The following is a 21,074-nucleotide window of genomic DNA, read 5'->3' on the forward strand; positions in this document are numbered from 1 at the left end:
AGTCTTTTTCGCCCGCTATCTCATGCCTGCGACCACCTAGCTCAAGATCCACTGTCAGCCCCGGATGGGAGCTGTCAGACCCACAGCCTAGACAGTGCAGCTCAAGCCTTTACCACCCTGCCCTCCCTCAATGACCGAGATCCTGAAGGGCATCATCCCGACGGTGCAGGTGCGCCCTGCACCGACGTGCTCACTCTCATGTACCGAGTTCCTGAAGAGAACTGCGGCGATGGTACAGCTGTGTCCTGTACCTCATTCACAGCAAGCTTTGCGGAACGCACCACCACAGACACTGACGCAATCCGCAAGGCGGGCATCGCAGTCCAGACCTCAGACTCCGCGCCTGGACACACCTTACGACATACCTTGCTCCAGACCAAGACCACCTGCGGGCCACCGAAGCCGATGACGGGGACCCCAAGCTCATCATCACTTGGAAACGTGGAGACTCCGGCTCCTCTAATGCCTGACACGCGTGCAGTGCACAAGCCGAACGAGCCCATGACAGCAGATGGTCACCTTGCGCCGAGTGGGAACCTGGGAGACCCCCCGGAGGCCGGGAGGCCCATGGAGGCCAGGCAGACCAACACAGCTGCAGACATTGAAGACATGCCTCTGCTATCTAAGTGTTACGCTCCCGCGACGCCAGCGCAAGACGTTTCCTTGCATACACATCTGTCACCACTGTGCGACGCTAAAGTTATGGACACTGATGACTCGGCAGCGCTGAACCTTCTCCCAAGGTCGCGCAACAAGGGTCATCCACTAGCGTCATTTCCTGCCGCTCAGCCTGTTAAGTCACAGCGTGACCAAGGCCTTCAACGACCACCCCGACACAGCCAATGTCGCCCTCCGGAATGCTCGGCAGCTCGGCAGGACAAGTCGCGGCGTATACAACACCGACCACCACGACACAGTCAATGCCGCCCGCCTGAACTAAGTTTCACACCTCATCAAACCACGTCACTGCGTGGCCGAGATCGGCCACCTAGATGCAGCCAGTGCCGCCCACCAGAGACACTGTCGGCAGCTGCGGCCGCTCGCAGTCGTGGCCGAGTGTAATGACGAAGAACGACACCGGGGCTCTGGCGCGAGAGCAGGATGCGCAAAGAAGAGAAGAACGAGGTTCAGAATAGAACAGCCGGCCTAGTCAACAGGCGTTGTGTCTATTTCTCTGTGTCTTTCCTTTACAATATATATATATATATATATATGCGAAAGGAGGGAAGAAAAAGAAAATTTTGTACTGATGCCCGCATTCACAAGAATCTATTGCTCTTGAGATTGTTCCTAGGAACAGATTCCGTCCAGTCCTGAAGCTTCATATGTTATTAGCGACGACGGCGTCTGGCCATTGATATTGATCCCTTAAGATACAAACTAGAATTAAAATGGCAAGCTGTTCGAGTTGATTATTGAACTTGAGTGGTGCGAGTCACGCTGCCCACTTCGCAAACACACTAGAAGCTGTGCGAATATTTCCGCCCCCCTTGCACTTCGAATTCTTTCTCTTTGCCGCAAGAAAACTTTAAACACAGTATGTTATTATACATTTCTTTACGTGCGAACCATAAGATTCGGGCCCCTTACCGATCCAATGAGCATTTTCTTTTGGGACGTCCTGCGAATACCTGAGCTTGTTCACTCGTCATAACTAGGGCCTTTAAGCAGCGATGGCTCGGCAGTACTACACCACCATGGTCATTACGCAGCTATCTTAGTGTGCAAGGCCTTTATTGGCCACTCATAATCACATTCCATTTACGTACGCACTGAGCAATTAGCGCGGCTAAAAGCATTTCGTATCGTGGTACGTGCGTACGCTAATGCGAAACGGTAATACCGTAACATAAAGGATACCGTACCATTTAGCAGTGCCGGTAATACGTATTACCGGTACTGCTAAATCGCACCATAAAAGCGCTGCTCGGCAACTCTGAAGTGGACAGGGCTGATGACATGGGCGTCGACACAGGGGGACGCAGGGGCACTTGCCTCGCCCCCCCCCCACCCTGTAGCCACAACAGGGGCACTTGCCCCCTCTCCCACCAAGATGCCACACGAGTTTGCACCCCCAAGACAAAATCCTGCCGATACACTATGTGTCTGAGCAAAACCTTGTGAATAACTGCTCTTCTTTGCGCTTGTCTGTGACTGTACGCGAATACGACAGCTTGTCTCGAATACTCAAAAGTAAATAAACGAATAACGCGTTGTCAATCCACCGTTTCTTCGGTCTTATCCCGTCTCGTTCGACAACTGCCACGCCTTCTCCGCAGTTCTCGCTCACAGAGTTCGCGAGATACTGGAACAAAAAATGCGTGGGCCTCCTCCGTCGTTCTCCTTCGGACACGGCTGTGCTTCGGTTCTTCGGACGACTTGGCACACGTGAAGGGAGACGCGGTGACTAGCGTCCCAGCATGGCTTTCTTGATGGCTCTCACGTACTGAGCCGGCACCCAGTATAACCACACGGGCTCCTGGAGCAGTCCGGGCATGATGCACTGCGCAGGTCGTAGTGCACGCAGCTTATCTTTCAGTGCGCGTGTCTAATGTAATGTATAGTCGGGTGCGGCAATGGAAAAAAAGGAAGAAAGCTAGGAAGGAGCGTCACGTGATTCATCTATAGCCTCGGCGAGCCATCGTCCTCTCACGCCGCCCCTCCTGACCAGAGCGCGGTGCCTCGTGGGTAGGATTAGGCCCTCGCAGCACCCTGAGCAGATGCACCTAAAGCGAGCCGACAAATAGTAGCTCTTGCCTATCGCGTGACCAGGACTTATTTCTCCCTTGAGTTTTTTATGACCATGCTTCGAGGTTGTCACGTGACGCTCCCACCTAGTTGTTTCTTTACTCCATGGGCACGGACGTTCGGTGACCCAACCGTCCAATAACATCGGCGAGTACGTGATAGGGAATGTTTCTTTAGTAGCGGAGGCAATCGGCTGCCGCGCTTCGGTCATCTGGGTGGAACCTCTCCTGTTTTCTTAACTTGTATCCCACTATACAAGCTAATTTAACCACCAATAACAAGTGATCTTCGTTTACTTTTATTTCTTAAATAATGGTAATGATTAGGTTTTACGTGCCAAAACCACGATATGATTACGGGGCACGCCGTCGCGGGGTACACTCCGGAATGATTTCGACCACCTGGGATTCTTTAACGTGCAGCTGAAATTTAAGCACGCGGGTGTTCTCGCATTTCGCCCACATTTAAATGCGGAATCCGTGGACGGGAATCGAAATCACGTCCTCGACCTTAGCATCGTAACACCCTATACTTGCTAAGCTAGGCCGGCGGTAAGGGTTATCCCAACGATTTCCAAATTGGCCCGTCTTGCGCCAGCAGTTCCCATTTTTATTGTCTGAGGTTTAACTCTTGTAAACCTAGTTATCACGAGAGAAAGGTATGTTTGCCTTGGTTTCGCATATACTATACGAAATACGAAAGGTATTGTTTTGCTTGATTTTGCAAAAGCATTTCATTACACCTTCGCCAGGTCACGTGGTACCGCGGCGACGAGGCTGCGAGCGAGCGCAGCTGCGACGCCTCTCCGCGGCGGACCCCGTGGCGTGACGACACGCCTGCCTCACTCGCGCTCCGGCGGCTCGTGCTCAGGCTACTCAAGGTCATTGCGACGCGATGAATAACCTTGGGAAACGTGGCGTAGTAGAGCTTTCGCTCTAATATTTAAAGACGAGAAAGAAAGAATTGGAAACTCACCATAATGTGATACTCCTCGTGCCCTTCGATGGGTTGGCTGGCGACGGCCATGACTTTACCAATGGGAATCCTCTGGGTCGCCTCTGTAACGGAGTCGTCGGGCGGAGGTCAAGTGTATTCAAGCCAGAAACACGTAATGAACATTGGCGAAGCAGAGAAAAGCGACGCGAATTTCGTGCCTGTTCAGAACGGTGAAAGCAAATACCTCATAGACACTTTCGTCGCTAGCAAAACTTACGGTTTTGGTCCGAGCTAATTGGTTAATGTGAAGTATCGAAAATGGTGAGCGCACTAACACAGAGACAACGCAAATTACCGCGCGGAGCGCTGCTTCAAACTGACATTTATTGCGAAAAAAGCACCCTATTATGCTGTTCTCCGTTCATCACGTGATAAAAGCTCGTGCTTCTAATGGCTCTGCCTTTGATATCGTGTCGATAACCTTTTATATTCGAAGCATGCGGCGCCACGCTGATTTTCGCGCCCCAGATGCAAGATTAAGTTGACCCATTCAAGCGCGTGGGCCTCATCAGGTCATGTGACACAGTCCGGTGACCACACAAGAACCTCAAGTTGCAAGGTCACATATGACAGACTGATGATGACACGTGACGATGTCACGTAAGGTCCGAAAATTGAGTTGACCAGGCCGACTCGAGCACATGACCAAGTGAACCCGTCAAGTGACAGTCACGTGACTACGTAAGAACCTCAAGCTACAAAGGATACATATATCCAAACTGGTGACGTCATGTCAAGTCACGAGGCACATTGTCGAATAGTATGGACTTCGGTACAGTTTACGTACCCTAACACGACACGCTTTTGCGTTCAACGAACGCATGGAGACTTATAGTCGGGTACAACTTTAGAAGTCCGCGGCACTTCCTCCTCAAAGCTCGATGCACACGCGCCCGCACCAATAGGTGCGCACCACATACTGACGTCATGAGCCGGACGGCCGGTGACCCCACCTTCGGAGAACATTGCCGAGTGCATGAGCGGGGCTATTTTTTTAATAGCGGAGGCGATCGGCTGCCGCGCTTCGGTCGTCTGGGTGGGGCCCGTCCTGACTTCTTAAGTTGTATGCGACTATAAGTGCTCCTTTTTAACCCACCTTTCGTGCTGATCCAGAACTCATCCTCTTCCAACTTGAACGAGAGCCGGACCTTTTGCTTTTTACTGTTCAGCATCCCCGTTATCGGTTCGTTTGGAAGGTCATCCTGATAGAGAGTACAAAAAAGAATGCGGGTCAGTGGGGGCCAACGAGACGCGTTATTCGGGTTGTAAACACCCCATCAAACTTCGATAACTCTTATGAATCAAGTCCCTCGACTCACGTGAGCGTTGGAGATACCGGGAAAGGCGTCATCCGGGACGCCGTCGTCGATTATTGCCTTGTGTCTCTGCGAGAAACCGAGAACGGGCCACGTGTATACTGCAGCCAAGCGTCTCCATTCGGCGCACGCGCAACTAAAGTTTATCCACGTATTATCCGTAAAATGATTACAGTTTACGGATCAACCAGGATACCGAGCTGTGGACGGCAGCAACAACGCCAGTACGTGTTGGCATCTTGTTGGACAACTACAAGGTCTTACTCAGGGACGCGTAGGATAATAACAACGAAAGAAAGAGCGCGGGACTAGAGCTGGTCCTACAACTAAAATTTTGCGCTCGGAATGAACGGGCTACGTTAAACAGGTATAGGCGCGTGGATCACACCTATAACGAACGTCGCACGCTCATGAATAGTCAACAAAAGCAATCTCTCCTTTCGATAACAGAAATGAAATTTCGATAGCATGCCTCTGCTTATTCTTGATGTTGTAAGCTCGGCATTGTGGCGCGCGCGCTTATCATGACGCTTGGAAATGGCGAAGGTGTCCTCGAAAGAAGGCATACAGACTACTTTAATGTGGTGCCGCCATATTGGGCTGTAACCCTGCCTTTTGTTTGTTTAACAACTAAACGAAAAGTGCCACGGTAGACGCGCACGCATGAAAACGGTTGGGTTGGTGCGCTCAACGCTTCATGGCTTTGTTAATTGACGTCGCGGCGTACAAAAATAGGAGAGCGTTCGTATAACAGCCCAAGATGGCGGCGCCCATGTGACTTACGTAAAATCTCCTATACATAATTGCGAAGAAACGGTTCCTTTTAAATTAAATACCTCGCGTGCTCACGTAGCCAAACCTTGACACAGCGATGACCGGTCTGCCCATACCGCGTGCTATAAGAACCCTTTAGGTGTAGTGCCACAGACCACAGTCGTCTCTCTTTAATAGTTATTACTCGGTGTGCTGCGTCGTGGTGGATTCCGAGTTTCCCGCTATTCTATTCTTTTACAACCATTGAAGGCGTTCGAAACGTCTTTTCTGTCGCATGTGTGCTCTCCCAGAAAAAGTGCCATAACGGAACGCGAGTTAACCATTATGCCCATATGCGTTTGCACAATCGAGGGGGGTGGGGTGGGGGGCTCCCCCTCCTCTATTCATCTGAGGCAGGCGCCAATTTCAGTCGACCCTGCCAGTCATTTAATGTACAGGGTCGCGCCCATGAAGTTTTTCACGATAATGGCAGCCAAAAACTTCTGATCTTGCAATCCAAGAGCTGTTTACTTCCCACCTTTATGTGACGTAGTCGCTATACCTTTTCATTTTTGCATCCATATCGGAACTCGTTTTCGTTTGGACCCAACCAGCCCAAGGGGGGTGTAGGGGGGGGGGGGGGCTGCCGTGAGGCTTCACCCCCCCCCCCCCCCCACCTAATGGAGAGCCCTGCGCAGGTCTATGATTATGCCGTCACCAAAGTTCTGCATCACCAGTTAAACAGAATGAGGCAGGTCATGCAGCTTTATGAGCAGTCTGGAATAAACACACGTGCGTCAGAAGATGTCGCTGCCATTGCTATGCTAATGCCGTCAACGTATCAAGTTGCCCGACATTCCGGTATTCAACAGCGTCGCGTAACGATTGATCTAGAGAAGGCTATGACGCGTCTTTCCCACTCGCACCGATTGCCCGAGTTTCCACACTCACCTCCTGTTTGCAGAACGGCTCCCTCTTGACTGAAAAAAAGGGAGAGGAGGAAGAGAGAATAGTAAAGCACAATGTTCGATAATTAGAACTTTTTTTATCAACGTCGTCCATCCCATCTAGGAGCGTGACGAGAAGGGCAACTCCGAAGGAGCAGCTAACCATATTCACAAGTTAGGTGCCTTACAAAATGTTAGGAAATATACAGCTTTGAATTAAGTTACTGGATTCCAAACTGTATGAAAGGACTGTAAAGAGTACTCCTTTTTTGCTTGGCTCATTTAGAATTAGTGTGTGTCCCTGCTCATTTAGGCATTACTGGGAATGAGGCAGCGCGCGGAAGCGCCCGTGAAACAGCCCTTGTGCCTGGTAAAAAAAGCCATCCTGCGGAAAGCAGAGACTGCTGCGAACAGCTCACCCAAATCTTGCAGTTCATTGTGCGCGGCAAGGGGAGTTTACAAGTGGAGCGCGAAGTTGTAATTTTCTGATGTGCCCTCTTTTCATACAGAGGTCTGTGCTCACTCTCTTCGGAGCAGCCGGCACCTGCTGTTTGACGTCAAACAACAGATATTATGCTATTGGCCAACAGCCGTTATCAATCAAGAGCGAATTCGGATCACATGCGCTTCTTGCCGGGTGCCGCCATGTGCAGGCGCCGCGCTCGATAGTCGGCTAACGTTACTATATAGTAGCCGCACTAGTGCCCACAGGATTCACAACCTGGAAAGAGCGATCGCGTTTCATCATGCGCGCTAAAGGTCATGACGCGCGCTGACGTTTCTTTCCCCCGTGCCGTCCCTTCTCGTGTAGCTTGCAGCACACTCGTCGGGACGAGAGGAGAGTGAAAGCGATTAAGGCGTGCGACAAATCCCAGTAACAACGCACGTTCTCAAGAGGTTCGAGAAATTTTTGCGGCAATCAATTCGCGAGGCAATTAACTCCGATACTGAGGTCATTCTATGATTACTTGAAAAAATGGTCAAGGACCCGTTTGAAGGAAATGTGTGCGACGGCGGCGCTTGCCTCGGCGTCAGGGTGTGGCGGCGCTAGTGCAGTATGACATACCGCGAGAAACCGGAGATGGCGAGACGGAGCAGCGCGCTCACTCCGGAGAAACAAGCGGAGTGGTAACAGCAGCAGCGCCAACATAGACAACGAAAGCGGGATCCGTCAAAAGCGGAGAATGCGGCGAAATACCATCAGTCCTAAGAAGAACGTCTCCGTCTGCAGTCGCTCACGCCGGGAGGAACGAGAAGAGAGGTGCCTATATAGCAGAAACGCGAATACAGTTTCGCTGGTAATCCGTCCCCATTCGAATGTCGTGGTATCATGACTTTTATTGCGATAGAACACTCGAGGCTCGATTCTGCCGTCGCCGTCATGTTTCGCATAAAGTCCAAATCGATAAGATCGCCCCACGCATCGTATGATCCATGCGCGAATGAAAGCTTGCGAAGGCTGCAGAAGGGCACGGCCTAAGCAGAGAAGAAACGCGCTGGTCGGGCGAAGGAGCATGAATGGGTACCGGTGGGGAGGGGGAGGGGCTGCGTCGCTCAGGCAGCAACTGTGAACTTTGATCAAAAGGCCGCGGTAGCGCGCTATCTCGACAGACATCAGTAGACGGCTCGTATACTACGTTCTCTGCTCTCGCCGCTCACTTGGCGTTGAGGCGACGGACGGGACGTAAACCACTTCGCTCCCTGGAGCGGCCGCATTCGTTACGCCGACGTTTTGTGTGGTTACTCCCGATCTGATCCTTAAGAAGTGAGCTGCTAGCCTTACTTCGTATAACATTCCAGTTTGCTGCTATCGTATTCATTGCTTCGCCCTTGAGGCGAAACTGCGACTTTTTTGGCGAACAAGCGTTAATCGTATGTCTGTCGAAACTTGAGCCGCCGCCGGCACTGCGCTGCAGTATACCTCGCGTGCCCGTAGCTATTTGTTTACAACAGGCTGCTGGTTAAAAGACATGTGCTAGAAGGAAAATGCATTGTACAATTTCTTCCGCTTTAACGTAACCTTGAACTTTGAAAACACTGTCAGGTCTAAAATATCCCGGATAGTTTGAGAGATGACGAAGGGTTGCGAGATATATGCCAAGCGCAGTGTTTCTACTGCAGCTGAGTATATAGGTAAATATATATATTGGTCAGTTTTGCAGTCAAATTAATAAGATTCTAGTCCGGCATCTTTTTAGTGGGCCTGGGCACCCATTATGAACGCGGTTCCGAGACCTTGTCTCGAAGCGACTTGCTCGGCACGTTGGACGGCCCAGAGTTGTGCTGTTAGGTTCGAGCTGAGCAGAGCGGTCTTCCAGCGCGAGCGGAGGCTGGCGCTGGAAGACACACCCGCAACATGCGGCTAAGCGTGGAAACCTATAGCCACATGAGCTGCATCTGTTTGTAGTGTAAATATCTGGATACATGGCGTGCATGAGTCTGGGGTTTCTGCACGAATCTGTTTGTAATTGTCTGTAGTGTACCGCTTGCGTCCTGTTTAGCCTAGCGTGAGGGGATGGGTATACGCGTCTCTGTAACTGGTGTCGCGTCGTGATGTCGTGGAACCTGGTCATACGATCCTCCCGCGCCCAGACGTTTGCTGTATCACGCGGGGGCTCTGCTTCCACCGACGACGCTCGGTGATTGAGGCCTCGAGCAACGCGGTGAGCCGCTTCGTTTGGGGTGCTCAGTCCGGAGTGTGCCGGGATCTATAGCACGTGCCTTCGGTTATCGAAGTCGACCTCTCCTGAATGTGTGGGATGCCGCCAGAGTCCGGAGTATGTGGCACGCCTCTCGTGAGGTGCGCCCGTTCGCAAAATTGCCAATCGCCGTTTGCGAATCGCTGATCACGTACGTGGCCTTGGTCTGTGTGAGGGCCAGCGCTATAGTTCCTTTAGATTCTTGGCATTTTCGGGACGGCGTGCTGCTCTCCCACAGTAGAGTAGACATATATTACTCAAAATCGTCACTCATTTTTTTTTCAGGACACCCTATTCTCGGTACACCTCTGCTCGACAAGTATAGTCGCTATGAGATTTTGTACCGAAACGACAGATGACGACTACACTCGTCGTGAACAAAAATTGGTCTCACGTGGAACCAATGGTGGCTATGCTCGTCATAGTTGTGTTTATTGACGCCAGATGGCCACACTTGTCCTTGTCGGTCCATTTGTGTCTCGGCTTTCGCTTTATTGTGATCTTTCATTGTATTACCATGCGGTGAAGCCACCTGCGAGTTATCTTGTCTATGCAAATGGTGTCATAAATTAACCCATTCAATCGTAATACCGGTACCGTTTTATTCAGAACGTACGGTCAATTTGGTACAATTTTCTTTTTTCGCGGGAGCGAAAGGGTTAAAATAGTCAACTATTTCTTTTTTTTTTTCATACACACCAACGTGTTTACGCTAGTCCGTGGTGGTATTGCGCACACTGCGAAATACCGTAATGGCGGCATTTTAAGCCAATCAGAAAGGCCGTAGCAGCCCTCTGCGCCAATCAGTGTCCACAAGATGGCGAATTTGACAACACGACGCAATTCCACAGTGTCCAGAGTATAACCCCAGGACAGCTGCATGCGCCTGTTCCACACCAGAGTACACTGTACGAAGAATTGTTCACGTCTTCAAGTGAAGCCTGTTAAGAGTTACAGATTTCTTTGGCGGCGTTGTACGCGAAAAACCCGGCGCCGGCGAATGCACAGAAATGCGGGCCCCGAAGTTGCGCCGGCCACGTGTGTACTTGCATGTACCGCCTCCCAATAACTGATGCTCTCTCGATCATGCCCTTGTTGGGGATCAGCCGCTTCTGATACAGCAATCTGATCTTTTACAAGGTGGCTTGTCATTTCACATTACCACGCTTCACTGTTGCCTGTAGCAATTGAAGTGTTGCGCTGCTAAGCACGTGAATGAAGATGTAATTCCCGGCATGGAGGAAGGAAACAGTTAGGAGGGAGCATAGCGTAATGTGAAAGAAAGAAGGAAAGAAACAAAGAAACAAAAAAGAGAGAAAGAAAGAAACAAAAGACCAAAGAATGAAAAAAAGAGAAAGAAAGAAAGAAAGAAAGAAAGAAAGAAAGAAAGAAAGAAGGAAAGAAAGAAAGAAAGAAAGAAAGAAAGAAAGAAAGAAAGAAAGAAAGAAAGAAAGAAAGAAAGAAAGAAAGAAAGAAAGAAAGAAAGAAAGAAAGAAACACCCTCCGCTTGCCCTCATTTTCCCGGAATAGCAACTGTTCTTCATCGCACTCCGTGGACCTATTTTTGCTGGTAAATAAACGTCAGCGTGCTCTCCGCCATCGAGCTGTCAAACACCTATGTCGCGTCACCACACCTCGAGGGCTGCGCTGATGATATACATGTCTCCGAAGAAGATTCTTTGCTGCAGGTTCTATAGCTGGTTCATAATGGTGAACTGCAGAGAGCAAATCGGGTACGGTACAGAGAACACACACAGCGCTTGTCCCGTGCTGCGTGGTTTCTTCTGTGCCCCGTGCTTAATCTGCACTCTGCAATTTAGCTATATATGCATGTCCATGCATCCAATACACGCAGGAAACCATGACCGTTGAGCTCAAGTATAATGCGTTGGGTGGCTAGTTGGCGGGGCATTGAGAGTGAAATAAAACTGTGCAGGGGACGGAACACAAGTAGAAATAGTAGACAGCACGAGCGCCGGCTAACAACTGCGCTCCAATTGTCAGTCGGCGCTCGTACTGTCTACTTCTACTTCTGTTCCCTCGAGCAGCCACGGTGATCTGGTGGTTCTGGCGCTCGACTGCTAACCCGAAAGTCACGGGATCGAATCCCGGCCACGGCGGCCGCATTTTTGGTGGAGGCGAAAATCCTTGAGGCCCGTGATTTAGGTTCGTGGTTTTAGGACATTAAACCCCAATAATCATTATTAATAATAATCTACATCTGTTCCGTGCACATGCGCAGTTTTATTTCAGTTTCATAGCCACTGAGGACGAGAAAATTTCGAGCGCTGGCTTAAAGGGACCGTGACACGGTCACCCAACAACCTGCGGTTTTAAGCGAAAAATAGAAGTAGAGGATCTATTGTGCCTTTACACATATGTGAAAAATGCACTGTAAAAGAATGTTTCAGTGCAAAATGAGCCCTATAGACGTCGCCACGCTATAAACCCAGCCACCGGTGGCGACTGCCATTTTGCCATGGTGTGTGTGACGTCATGTGCGGCGTGGAGCGAAGCCGTCGTCTCCCACCAAAGTTTCAGCCGCCGTAAATCGTTCAGTTTCAATGTCAAACTGAATAAGGCTGAAATAGCCCGATTGCACAAGCAGCTCGTCATGGAACAAAATCGTTCGCCGGAACGCAGACGCTCACAAAGCGAGCAGCTTGTTACGTCACGGCCCGCGAGTGCGTCAGTGATCCCCGACTCTCAGGCCGCTCGCGTGTTTATAAAAAAAACTCAATTATAAATCAAGTGTTCGACCAAATGAGCTAAAATTTCGCCAGCTTGTTCGTGAACGCACAAGGATTAACCAACATAACACTTATGACCGAAAATTGGGTGCCATGGCCCCTTTAAACTCTATACGGCGACGAGCAGGCACTCACTTAACGGAGCCTTTAGAGGACTCTTGGTGGGCTTGGGTGGTTCCTTCACGGCGTCGACGTCCTGCGCTGTCGAGCCCACCATCAGTATCTTCGCGTTCGCCGAGAGCCCACAGTCTCGGAGGCTCTTACTGTCGTCCGGTTGGGTCGCGCCTGCAAACAGCGCGTCCAATTAACAGTCTTCACAACTCGACGCATTATTCGATTCAACAATGAACTCGCTACTTTCGAAGTTTCCGAGTATTCGTTTACGCGCTCCAACACAAGGAAGAACAGAAATCTGGAGGCGACCCTATAGGCACTCGCACTTCGACATTCGTGCGCCCTAGTGCATTTCTTTGGTTAACTTTGTGTTTCATGCACTGCAGAAGCGAATCCCAGAGGCCACGTAGGAAAAGGCGTGTGGTTGAGATCTGCTCCAGCAGGTGCCGCAACAATCCCAGCTGGTCACAAGAAAACCGTGTGGTCTTTCAATGAACTCATTAAATTAATTTTCATCAATTATACTGGCACTTAATTGACCCATACCTTAAGCAAACTTATCCTCCCATATCATATGCATCCAATATAACTCAACATGAACCAGAACAATCGATTTCGTACCAGATTAGTCATTTTAAAACGCGTTTTCTGAATATTCGGGAAACCGGAAGCAAGCGCTCTACCGGAAGCGCCTGGAAGAGAAACAAGACTCGCTTGTTGCTCGTGCAGCTAATAACACTTCGTGTTGCCTAGTTGTCAGGGCAGCGACTGACACAAATTGTGACTCTTTTAAACGCTCTCGGTACATGAGGACCCCTGCTGTAACTGAGACGGTCGGGTTTATAAACGAACAGATGCAGGTTGCCATTTGATTTAACGGTCCGAACAAAGCCTCAAAGTGGCCCTTTCTGGCGTGTCTCGAAAGCGCCGTTAACGCGGTTAGAACTCAAATAATTAACAAAGAATGCGTCTGTTCAGTCGATTTTCTCGCGTCACAACAAAAAATTCGTTACTGCATTCTTCCTCTTTCTTTTTTTCTAAGAGTGGTGTCTCGCGACCAGCTAAAGAACCGATCACATGAATGCACTCCTGTCAATGTGCAAGATGTCTTGTTATGTTGTGTAATTGCAGATATCTGGACTTCACGTGCCGAAGTCATCGTGACGGTCACTGCGAAAGCCAGGCTGTTAAAGCAATTACTTATGGGTCTGCAAGCTCAATTGCGCATCGTGCAGGAATCCAACATGGACGTCAAAACAGACCTCGGGTGCAGGCTCGTTGGCCTCTTATTTGGTCTCCTAACGTGGGGTGAGACTTTGAAAGTCAGTTTCGAAATTTCGCTTAATTGAAATGGTAATAAAAGCTGTGGCTATAAAATTTTCAAGGTATTTTAAAGGTAGATGAAGCTTGCATTGAAGTTCAACATTAGGTTAAAATTGTTTACGGTTTTTTTTTATTTCTGCTTTTCTTCTAGTTTTGTCCACATATGTGCTTTTTTGTTAAGATCTATTTGCAGAGCATTACAATTTTGCACAAAGGTACCTACGCATTACAGAAGTGGAACTAAAACTGTGAGCGTACGACAAAAACTAGATTTGTTAAATTTTTTACGCTTGTCGATGCATGAAAATTGCCGCTCATTAATGGTATTTTTATACAAAAAAAATACAAATTCCCCTAGGCTACTTTTTAGTGCTAGTTGTGCAAGTGCCACCCATCAGCGCATGTCATAATTTTTGTTTGCTTGCGTAGTTCCTGAGAAAAAGGTACACAAACTCCAAAAATGTTGTTTTGAGAAAAACGCAAGAAATTATGTAGGGGTACACGCGCATTTCTGGTCAACGCATCAAAGAAAAAGGACCAAAAACTGTTTTTGAAACCGCGAGCGCAAAATGTAATATATTTTCTGAAAGATCAAGGAATTCTCTATCAGGCGGTTGCAAAATACCAAAACTACATTTCTGGACCAAAGAAAGTCTCACCCCACCTTAAAGCTCACTGCGGCATCTCTGGTGAGCGATTAATGCAGTTAAATAAGACGTTTACACACACACAGATATATATATATATATTCATGAGCACGCGGGGTAACGTACCTTTGTAGCATAACTTCTGCATTGATGGCTTGATTCCTGCGATTGAAAGAGAAGTAAGTGTGAAAAGACATCGTCCCTGGGCAAGCTAAGCCTCGCATTTGTTAACTTTAGCTTCCACCTTTACCAAGTAATACGAAACCCCAATTTAACGAAACTCGGTTTTACAGAAAGTTTCGATGTAACGAAGTGCTTACGATTCACTGGTGTTAATGATGTGGAAAGGCGCGATTACCTCACCCAACTTTTTATAGTGCACTCGTGTTTATATTCAGTCCAGAGTGCAACCATAATTAGAGTTGTGTTAATTTCAGCTCTCGGACACTTATGGCTAGAACACAAGACTAACTAGACTAACCAACTTCTTGGTTTGACTGGAAACATTTATTATGGTTTTTAAATGTGTTACCATTCCTTGATCCCAATGGCACGCTTTAGCAGTTCCCATTGGCATAACAGCTGCGCGAGACGGACCTACCGACGTACGACGTAGTCCCCAAAATATGACAAGCCTGGCGTCCAGGTAATAATAATATCAATAATAAATGTATAACACCCCTCGCTCCACTCCTTAACCACCCCGAGGCTTGTAAGCACAGCCGACCCTCGTTATAGCGAAGTAGCATGCGGACCACAAAATAGTTCGTCATATCCGACATTCGTTGTAACAATACAGATAGAAATCGGTTTTAAGAAATGGACAGTCTGGCTCGCGCAACTATACTTAATACAATACTCAATATTCTATGCTTCAAACCACCGCAGACGAGGTAACCCTTATCAGTCTCTTAGTAGCATTTCAAACTTCGGTTCATACGGTGACGCAACCAGCCAAATGCACTTCTTACTGTCGCTGAATGACCGAAATTTCTGCAACTTTGTCAAGTTATTAAAGATAACGTGGTTGTGAATCTTCTTTTGGTGTTTATTTCCTCTTCTTATTCTACCTTTCAGGTTTTAAGCCTCGCGCGAACCAAGTGTTTCTTCGTTGCAGCCGATATCGCGGCGGCTTTCGCGTTTTCGGTTTCGTTATAGGAAAATTAAATGACAACGAATCGAAGCGTGACCATCGAAAGTACCTATTTAGTTCGCCATGCAGAAGGCTTAATAGACGGGCCAGTTGCCATAGATTAATTATGGAAACTAGGCAGCGCAAACAAACGGGACACAGAAGGAGCGGGGAAAAAAAGCGCAAACAGGTGGTACACAAACCGCGCTTGTTTGTGACCCGCTGCTTCTGTGTCCCGTTTGTTTGCGCTGTCAAGTTTCCGTAATTAGTTCGCTATAACCGATAATTCGCTGTATGTGTCCCGTTTGTTTGTGCTGCCAAGTTTCCGTAATTAGTTCGCTATAACCGATAATTCTCTATATGTGTCCCGTTTGCTCGCGCTGCCAAGTTTCCGTAATTAGTTCGCTATAACCGATAATTCGCTATATGTGTCCCGCTTGCTGGCGCTGCCAAGTTTCCGTAACTAGTTCGCTATAACCGATAATTCGCTATATATGTGTTTGTAGTAGCGAGGTTATACCCTCACCTGTTTCCTTCGCTATCGCCTTCTTCAGCCGGGACATCCTGGCCGACAGCGGCAGCTCGATGTCGTAGCACTGCTTGTTGTACGTCACGTGGAGCGTCACGGGATCTTCCATCCCATCGTCCTCTTCCTCGTCTTCCTCCTCTTTCATTTCTACGTCTTCCTCCTCTCTCTCGCTCTTCGTCGTCGCCGCCGCCGCCTCGTCGCGCTGCTCCTCCTCACCCGTCTCCTCCCCCGCCGTCTTCGTCGCTCCGCCCCCATCCTCGTCTTCAGCGCCCGCCTCCTCTCCCAAGTCCCGCTCATCTTCTTCCGACGTCCGAGAATCCACTTGGGATTCCTCTTCCTGTTAAAAAGAATGGGCGTGCAAACGCGGACACAAGAGAGAAGTCAAGACACCACAAGCAACGACTAACAACTGCAAAAGGCGCACAGAGGTTGAAGAGAAGGTAGACACAAAAACTTATCTGCGCATGCCCAGGCAAGCGGCGACACCTATCAGTCTGGCACGCGCGAGAGAACCGTTCAGGTACTTGACTTCTTCCTGATGCAAGTTAAACGACGGTTGGCTCGCGCATGCGCTACCACTATTATCGATATACCAGGCCTCAACTATTAGACTCGTTTCTTCGTTCCTGTGCCTGAACAAAACTGCGTATTCGTCGAATTTCGGCGTGCGCTTACCCTCTCGACAATGTAAAGCTAGATTAGATGGTGAGCCTCCGGTTAGCGGTCTCTTACGATCCATTAATTAATCTCTGGTCGACACAGCGATCCCGTCTGTCCTACGTAGAAGCGGACGCAGCTAAACGTAATATTGCCACACCCGTTAGGCAATCAGAAAATTTGTTGGTATGTTTTACGAAACAAATGTCAGTCCGCTTCTTTGCTATTACCATCTCATTCTTTCTTTGCACGGCGGCGCATATCATACCTAGCTTGTTGGCAGCCGTAAAAACGACATTAAAGGGACGCTAAAGTGAAACAATAAATCAGTTTAGACTGATAAATTATACTGTGAAAACACTAGTGTTGTTAATTACACCACAGTAGGTCTACTAATAGATGAGAAAATCAATGTCAAAGGTTTCGCTTTAAGTTTCCCGCCGAAATCTCCGATTGTGACGTCATGGATTTGTCCTTTTTTTTTTTTTTGGCCGTATTGGCTCAACAAAACTTCCTGAAACTCGGTATGTTAGTTATCTGGCTCCCTCAGAGGACAATGTACTTCATCTTTACCGATTAGGAACTGCATAGGCCCTAGCAGGCGCCGTCAAGATCTGTGACGTCACAGCGACTGGCGTGGGAACTGCAAGGTGACGTCGCCACCCGCATTTTCATTTTTGCGCGTTTTCTCGCTTACCAAGCGTCTTCTCGCCGCAAGGGTGGCGTCCTTGGTATCGTGACAGAGTAATTTATTATCACGAGAAAAATCGTTTTTCTCTTTAGTCTTCCTTAAACGCCGTATCTACTTCCCCCTTTCTTTATCCTGTGAGATACGAAACGAATCAGGGCCGGCGCCACCGGGGGGCGTGGCGGGGGGGCAGCTGCTCCCCGAAGATTTCCGCCTACCGCCTCTTTGCCGCCCCCCCCCCCTCACCATCAAACATATTCAAAGCTGTCTTCCCTCCCCCTATTTCCTTACCCGCATTTCCCCGGGAACATACACCCTGTCCTGTGCTCAATGCACTCACCCCCACGCTACCCTTACCAACATTCTCCTGGAATGCCCGGCGGACCCTCCCCAGCGGGGCACGGAGCCACTGACCACATGGTTGGAATGGGAGACCCTGCTGCGCTCGACAGACCCGGCCAAGCAGAAGACCGCCACTGACCGGGCCGCCTGTCATGGTACTGCATGAACTCGTGAACGCATAGCGCAGTGGGGTCGTGCGGGGACCCTGGGACCTACGTGCCCGAATCCCTTGGTCAAATAAAGTTTTACCACTTCCTCCATGACACCCCCCCCCCCACCCTCCCGAAGAAACTCAGTTTTCGTGCCCCCCCCCCCGCCCCCCCCCCTTCCCTGGTAAAAAAAATCCTGGCGCCGCCCCTGCAATGAATGTAAGGAACGCCTACGACACGTACGCTTGTTGCTATTCCTTTCTGGAATAGAAACTTTTTCTGACCTGTTCCTGCTCCTCTTCCGCGTCTGCGTTACCAAACAACGCTGCGAGGACGTTCATCAGCTCGTCGTCGTCTTCGCCCGTCGACTCGCCCTCGGTGTCCTCACTTTTTTCGCTTCCCTCCTCCTCCTCCTGCCCCGCCTGCTCCTGCTCGCGGGTGATCAACACGTCCTTTATGCGCCACTCGCCGTCCGCGTCTTGCTCCAGGATGAAAACGAATTTGATGCCGCTGTTCTCTTCGTCACCATCGTCATCATCGTTTCCGTCACCGTCCTTCTCCTCACCGCCCTCTTTTTTCTTTTCCTTCTCCTCCTCTCCCTCGCCTTCCTCCTCCTTCTCGTCGCCTTCCTTCGCGTCACCTTTTGTGTCTGCCGCTTTCTCGTCGTTGGTGCCTGCATCTGCAATAGAAATAACATTCAGGAGCGCTTGCCCTACCGGGATAATGGGGGAGCAAGCGAAACTTGGTACGTGCGTGCCTGGGCAGCTGTTTTTGTCTCTTTCTTTCTATCGCGTCGCGCAAAGTACCCTCCTAACCTTTTTTTTTTTTTTTTTTCCTCCCTCCGTGCCAGGAATCAGACCTTCGTCCCCATGCTCAGCAGCGATACACTTCAGTTGCTACTGGCAACACCGACGGTCACGGGTGAAACAATGAAATGCATCAACGAAATACCGAGTGGCCTCGATAAAAGATCAGATGCCCTCATCAGAAAGTACTGGCCGCCGACAAAGGCACGATCGAGAGAGCATCAATTACAGTAGACTCTGGTTAGATGGAACCCGAAGGGACCAGGTCAATATGTTCCGTTTAACAGGAGCTCCATTTACTGAGAGATTAACTGGGGTGCAAAGTTCAAGTGCCAAACCAAACATACTAGAGGAAGCTGTTCCATTTCAGCAGCATTGCCGTTTAAAAGGTTGCCGTTCACTTAAGAGTCTATTGTATTGGAAAACGGCGCATACAAATATACGCATGTGGCCGGCGCACTTTCGACAGCCGCATTTTTGGTACACTCGCCGGCGTCGCGTTTTTCGCGTACTATGCCGCCACTACCGAGATCTGTAACACATAACAAGCTTCGCTTGAATATTTGATTGAGGGAAATTCTAACGACTGTCACGCTCTGGTGTGCACACTGCATTTCCCGCGAGCACGGCTCCGCTTACCCTGCGCGGTCTTGTCTTCGTCCTCGTCGGCGACCTTCTGTTTCTTCGGCTCCTTCTCCCCGTCCCTCTTGTCCTCAGCGTCCGCCCCTTTGTCGCCGCTATCTGCGTCCTTCTTGTCGGTCTCCTTCTTGTCATTGTCGTTGTCGGTGTCCTTCTTGTCATTGTCTTTGTCGGCGGTGTCCTTCTTGTCATTGTCTTTGTCGGTGTCCTTCTTGTCATTGTCTTTGTGGGTGTCCTTCTTGTCATTGTCGTTGCCGGTGTCCTCCTTGTCGTGGTCCTTGTCGCTGTCCTTCTTGTCGTTGTCCTTGTCGGTATCGTCATTGTCACGGTCGGCTTCGCGGGCTGCGAGGAAGTTTCAATGAGCAGTGATAGCATTCATTCAAGCTCTAGCAGACTGCAACTAAGTTTCATTGATTGATTGATTGATTGATTGATTGATTGATTGATTGATTGATTGATTGATTGATTGATTGATTGATTGATTGATCAACTGACAAGTTTCCTTCTGAATGAACCAATCGATTGATTCAGTGGCTCAGTGTAGTTGATCGATTAAACAAGTTTGCCGTCAGTCCATTGACTGACTGCACGTCAGTATTTCTGAGTAAACGCTCGAGCGTTTCGCTAGAGCGTTCCGAACGCTCGAATGTTGATCCGAGTGATTTATCGTTTTCCTAAATAACTACCCCTATTAAATTAAACGATACACTTTCGGCACGGTGTCATATAGTATTTTATTGCTTACCGTTGGCGTCGTCCTTATCCTCTTCGTCCTCGCCGGCGACCCTTCGCTTCTTCGGCTCCTTCTCCTCGCCCGACGCCTCCGTCCCAACTGGGCGTTTGTCGCTGCTGTCGGTGTCGTCTGTCGGCTTGTCTGCGAGGCAGAAATCGACGCGTTATCGACGTCGTGTCATTCTCGCACGGAAGCGTGACCCTGATCGACAGGCTGATTAAATAAATTTATCTGACTGCTTGATCGACTATTCGACCGACCGAGGGAGGGACCAGACGTTCCAGACACTGTCGAATCTCGCCGTACTCGTTTTATGCTATGATTGACTCGCACTAATAAAGAAAGCCTATATTTCAAAAAAACTATCTCTCGAGATCCCCTTAGATAGATAGATAGATAGATAGATAGATAGATAGATAGATAGATAGATAGATAGATAGATAGATAGATAGATAGATAGATAGATAGATAGATAGATAGATAGATAGATAGATAGATAGATAGATAGATAGATAGATAGATAGATAGATAGATAGATAGATAGATAGATAGATAGATAGATAGATAGATAGATAGATAGATAGATAGATAAGCATGCCAATGATGATCGATCGTGTCATGTGCGATCATTCTTTTAAATGAAAGAGTGGGTGGCCGACCGAAAGCCATTAATCCTAAAGCCAGCAATTTAGAACGCTAGTCGCAACGTTACTGATCCCGTCATCACCTGTCGCTTGCAATATGCTGTTTTTTTTTCCTTGCTGCATTCTTGATGAAGGGTCGGTCCCCTACCTTTTTGGTGCGCTTGAATTGTCCCGGAGCTTCGGTCGCCTTTCTCGTCTTTCCTGAGCAGCCTGGGCACCTTAGCCTCCATGTGGTCACTCGTGTCGTCCTCTGCCGGCCGCTTTCGCTGTTCTCGCTCGCCGTCGTCATCGCTGGTGCGCTTGGCGGCCATGACAGCCGCTGGTTAGGGACGAAGTAAGAAACAAAGGTCATCATAATCTGCAGATGCCTACGGTGTGTCCCCTGCATGACGAAGACCTCTCCCAATGGCCTCTTAACTAACGCAACCTTGCGCAAGCGGATTCCATTTCATGCCCTGCCAA

The 21,074-nt window shown here is 49.1% G+C and overlaps 1 protein-coding gene across 1 annotated transcript in view; it reads right to left on the reverse strand.

Moving 5' to 3' along the window:
* The window catches only part of LOC119399894 (ubiquitin domain-containing protein UBFD1-like), a 48,084-nt gene extending 30,289 nt beyond the window's left edge, over positions 1–17,795 (reverse strand). Inside the window, exons 1-8 of the mRNA XM_037666778.2 lie at positions 17,781–17,795; positions 15,952–16,291; positions 14,420–14,455; positions 12,345–12,494; positions 6,765–6,793; positions 5,064–5,129; positions 4,841–4,946; positions 3,724–3,806 (exon numbers count right to left, since the gene is read on the reverse strand). Of these exons, the coding sequence (XP_037522706.2) occupies positions 3,724–3,806; positions 4,841–4,946; positions 5,064–5,129; positions 6,765–6,793; positions 12,345–12,494; positions 14,420–14,455; positions 15,952–16,291; positions 17,781–17,795 (825 nt within the window). The remainder of the gene's footprint in view (positions 1–3,723; positions 3,807–4,840; positions 4,947–5,063; positions 5,130–6,764; positions 6,794–12,344; positions 12,495–14,419; positions 14,456–15,951; positions 16,292–17,780) is intronic.
* Between the last annotated feature and the right edge of the window lie 3,279 nt (positions 17,796–21,074).

This window comes from Rhipicephalus sanguineus, chromosome 7 (assembly GCF_013339695.2).
Source record: "Rhipicephalus sanguineus isolate Rsan-2018 chromosome 7, BIME_Rsan_1.4, whole genome shotgun sequence".
Classification (NCBI taxonomy): Eukaryota; Metazoa; Arthropoda; class Arachnida; order Ixodida; family Ixodidae; genus Rhipicephalus; species Rhipicephalus sanguineus.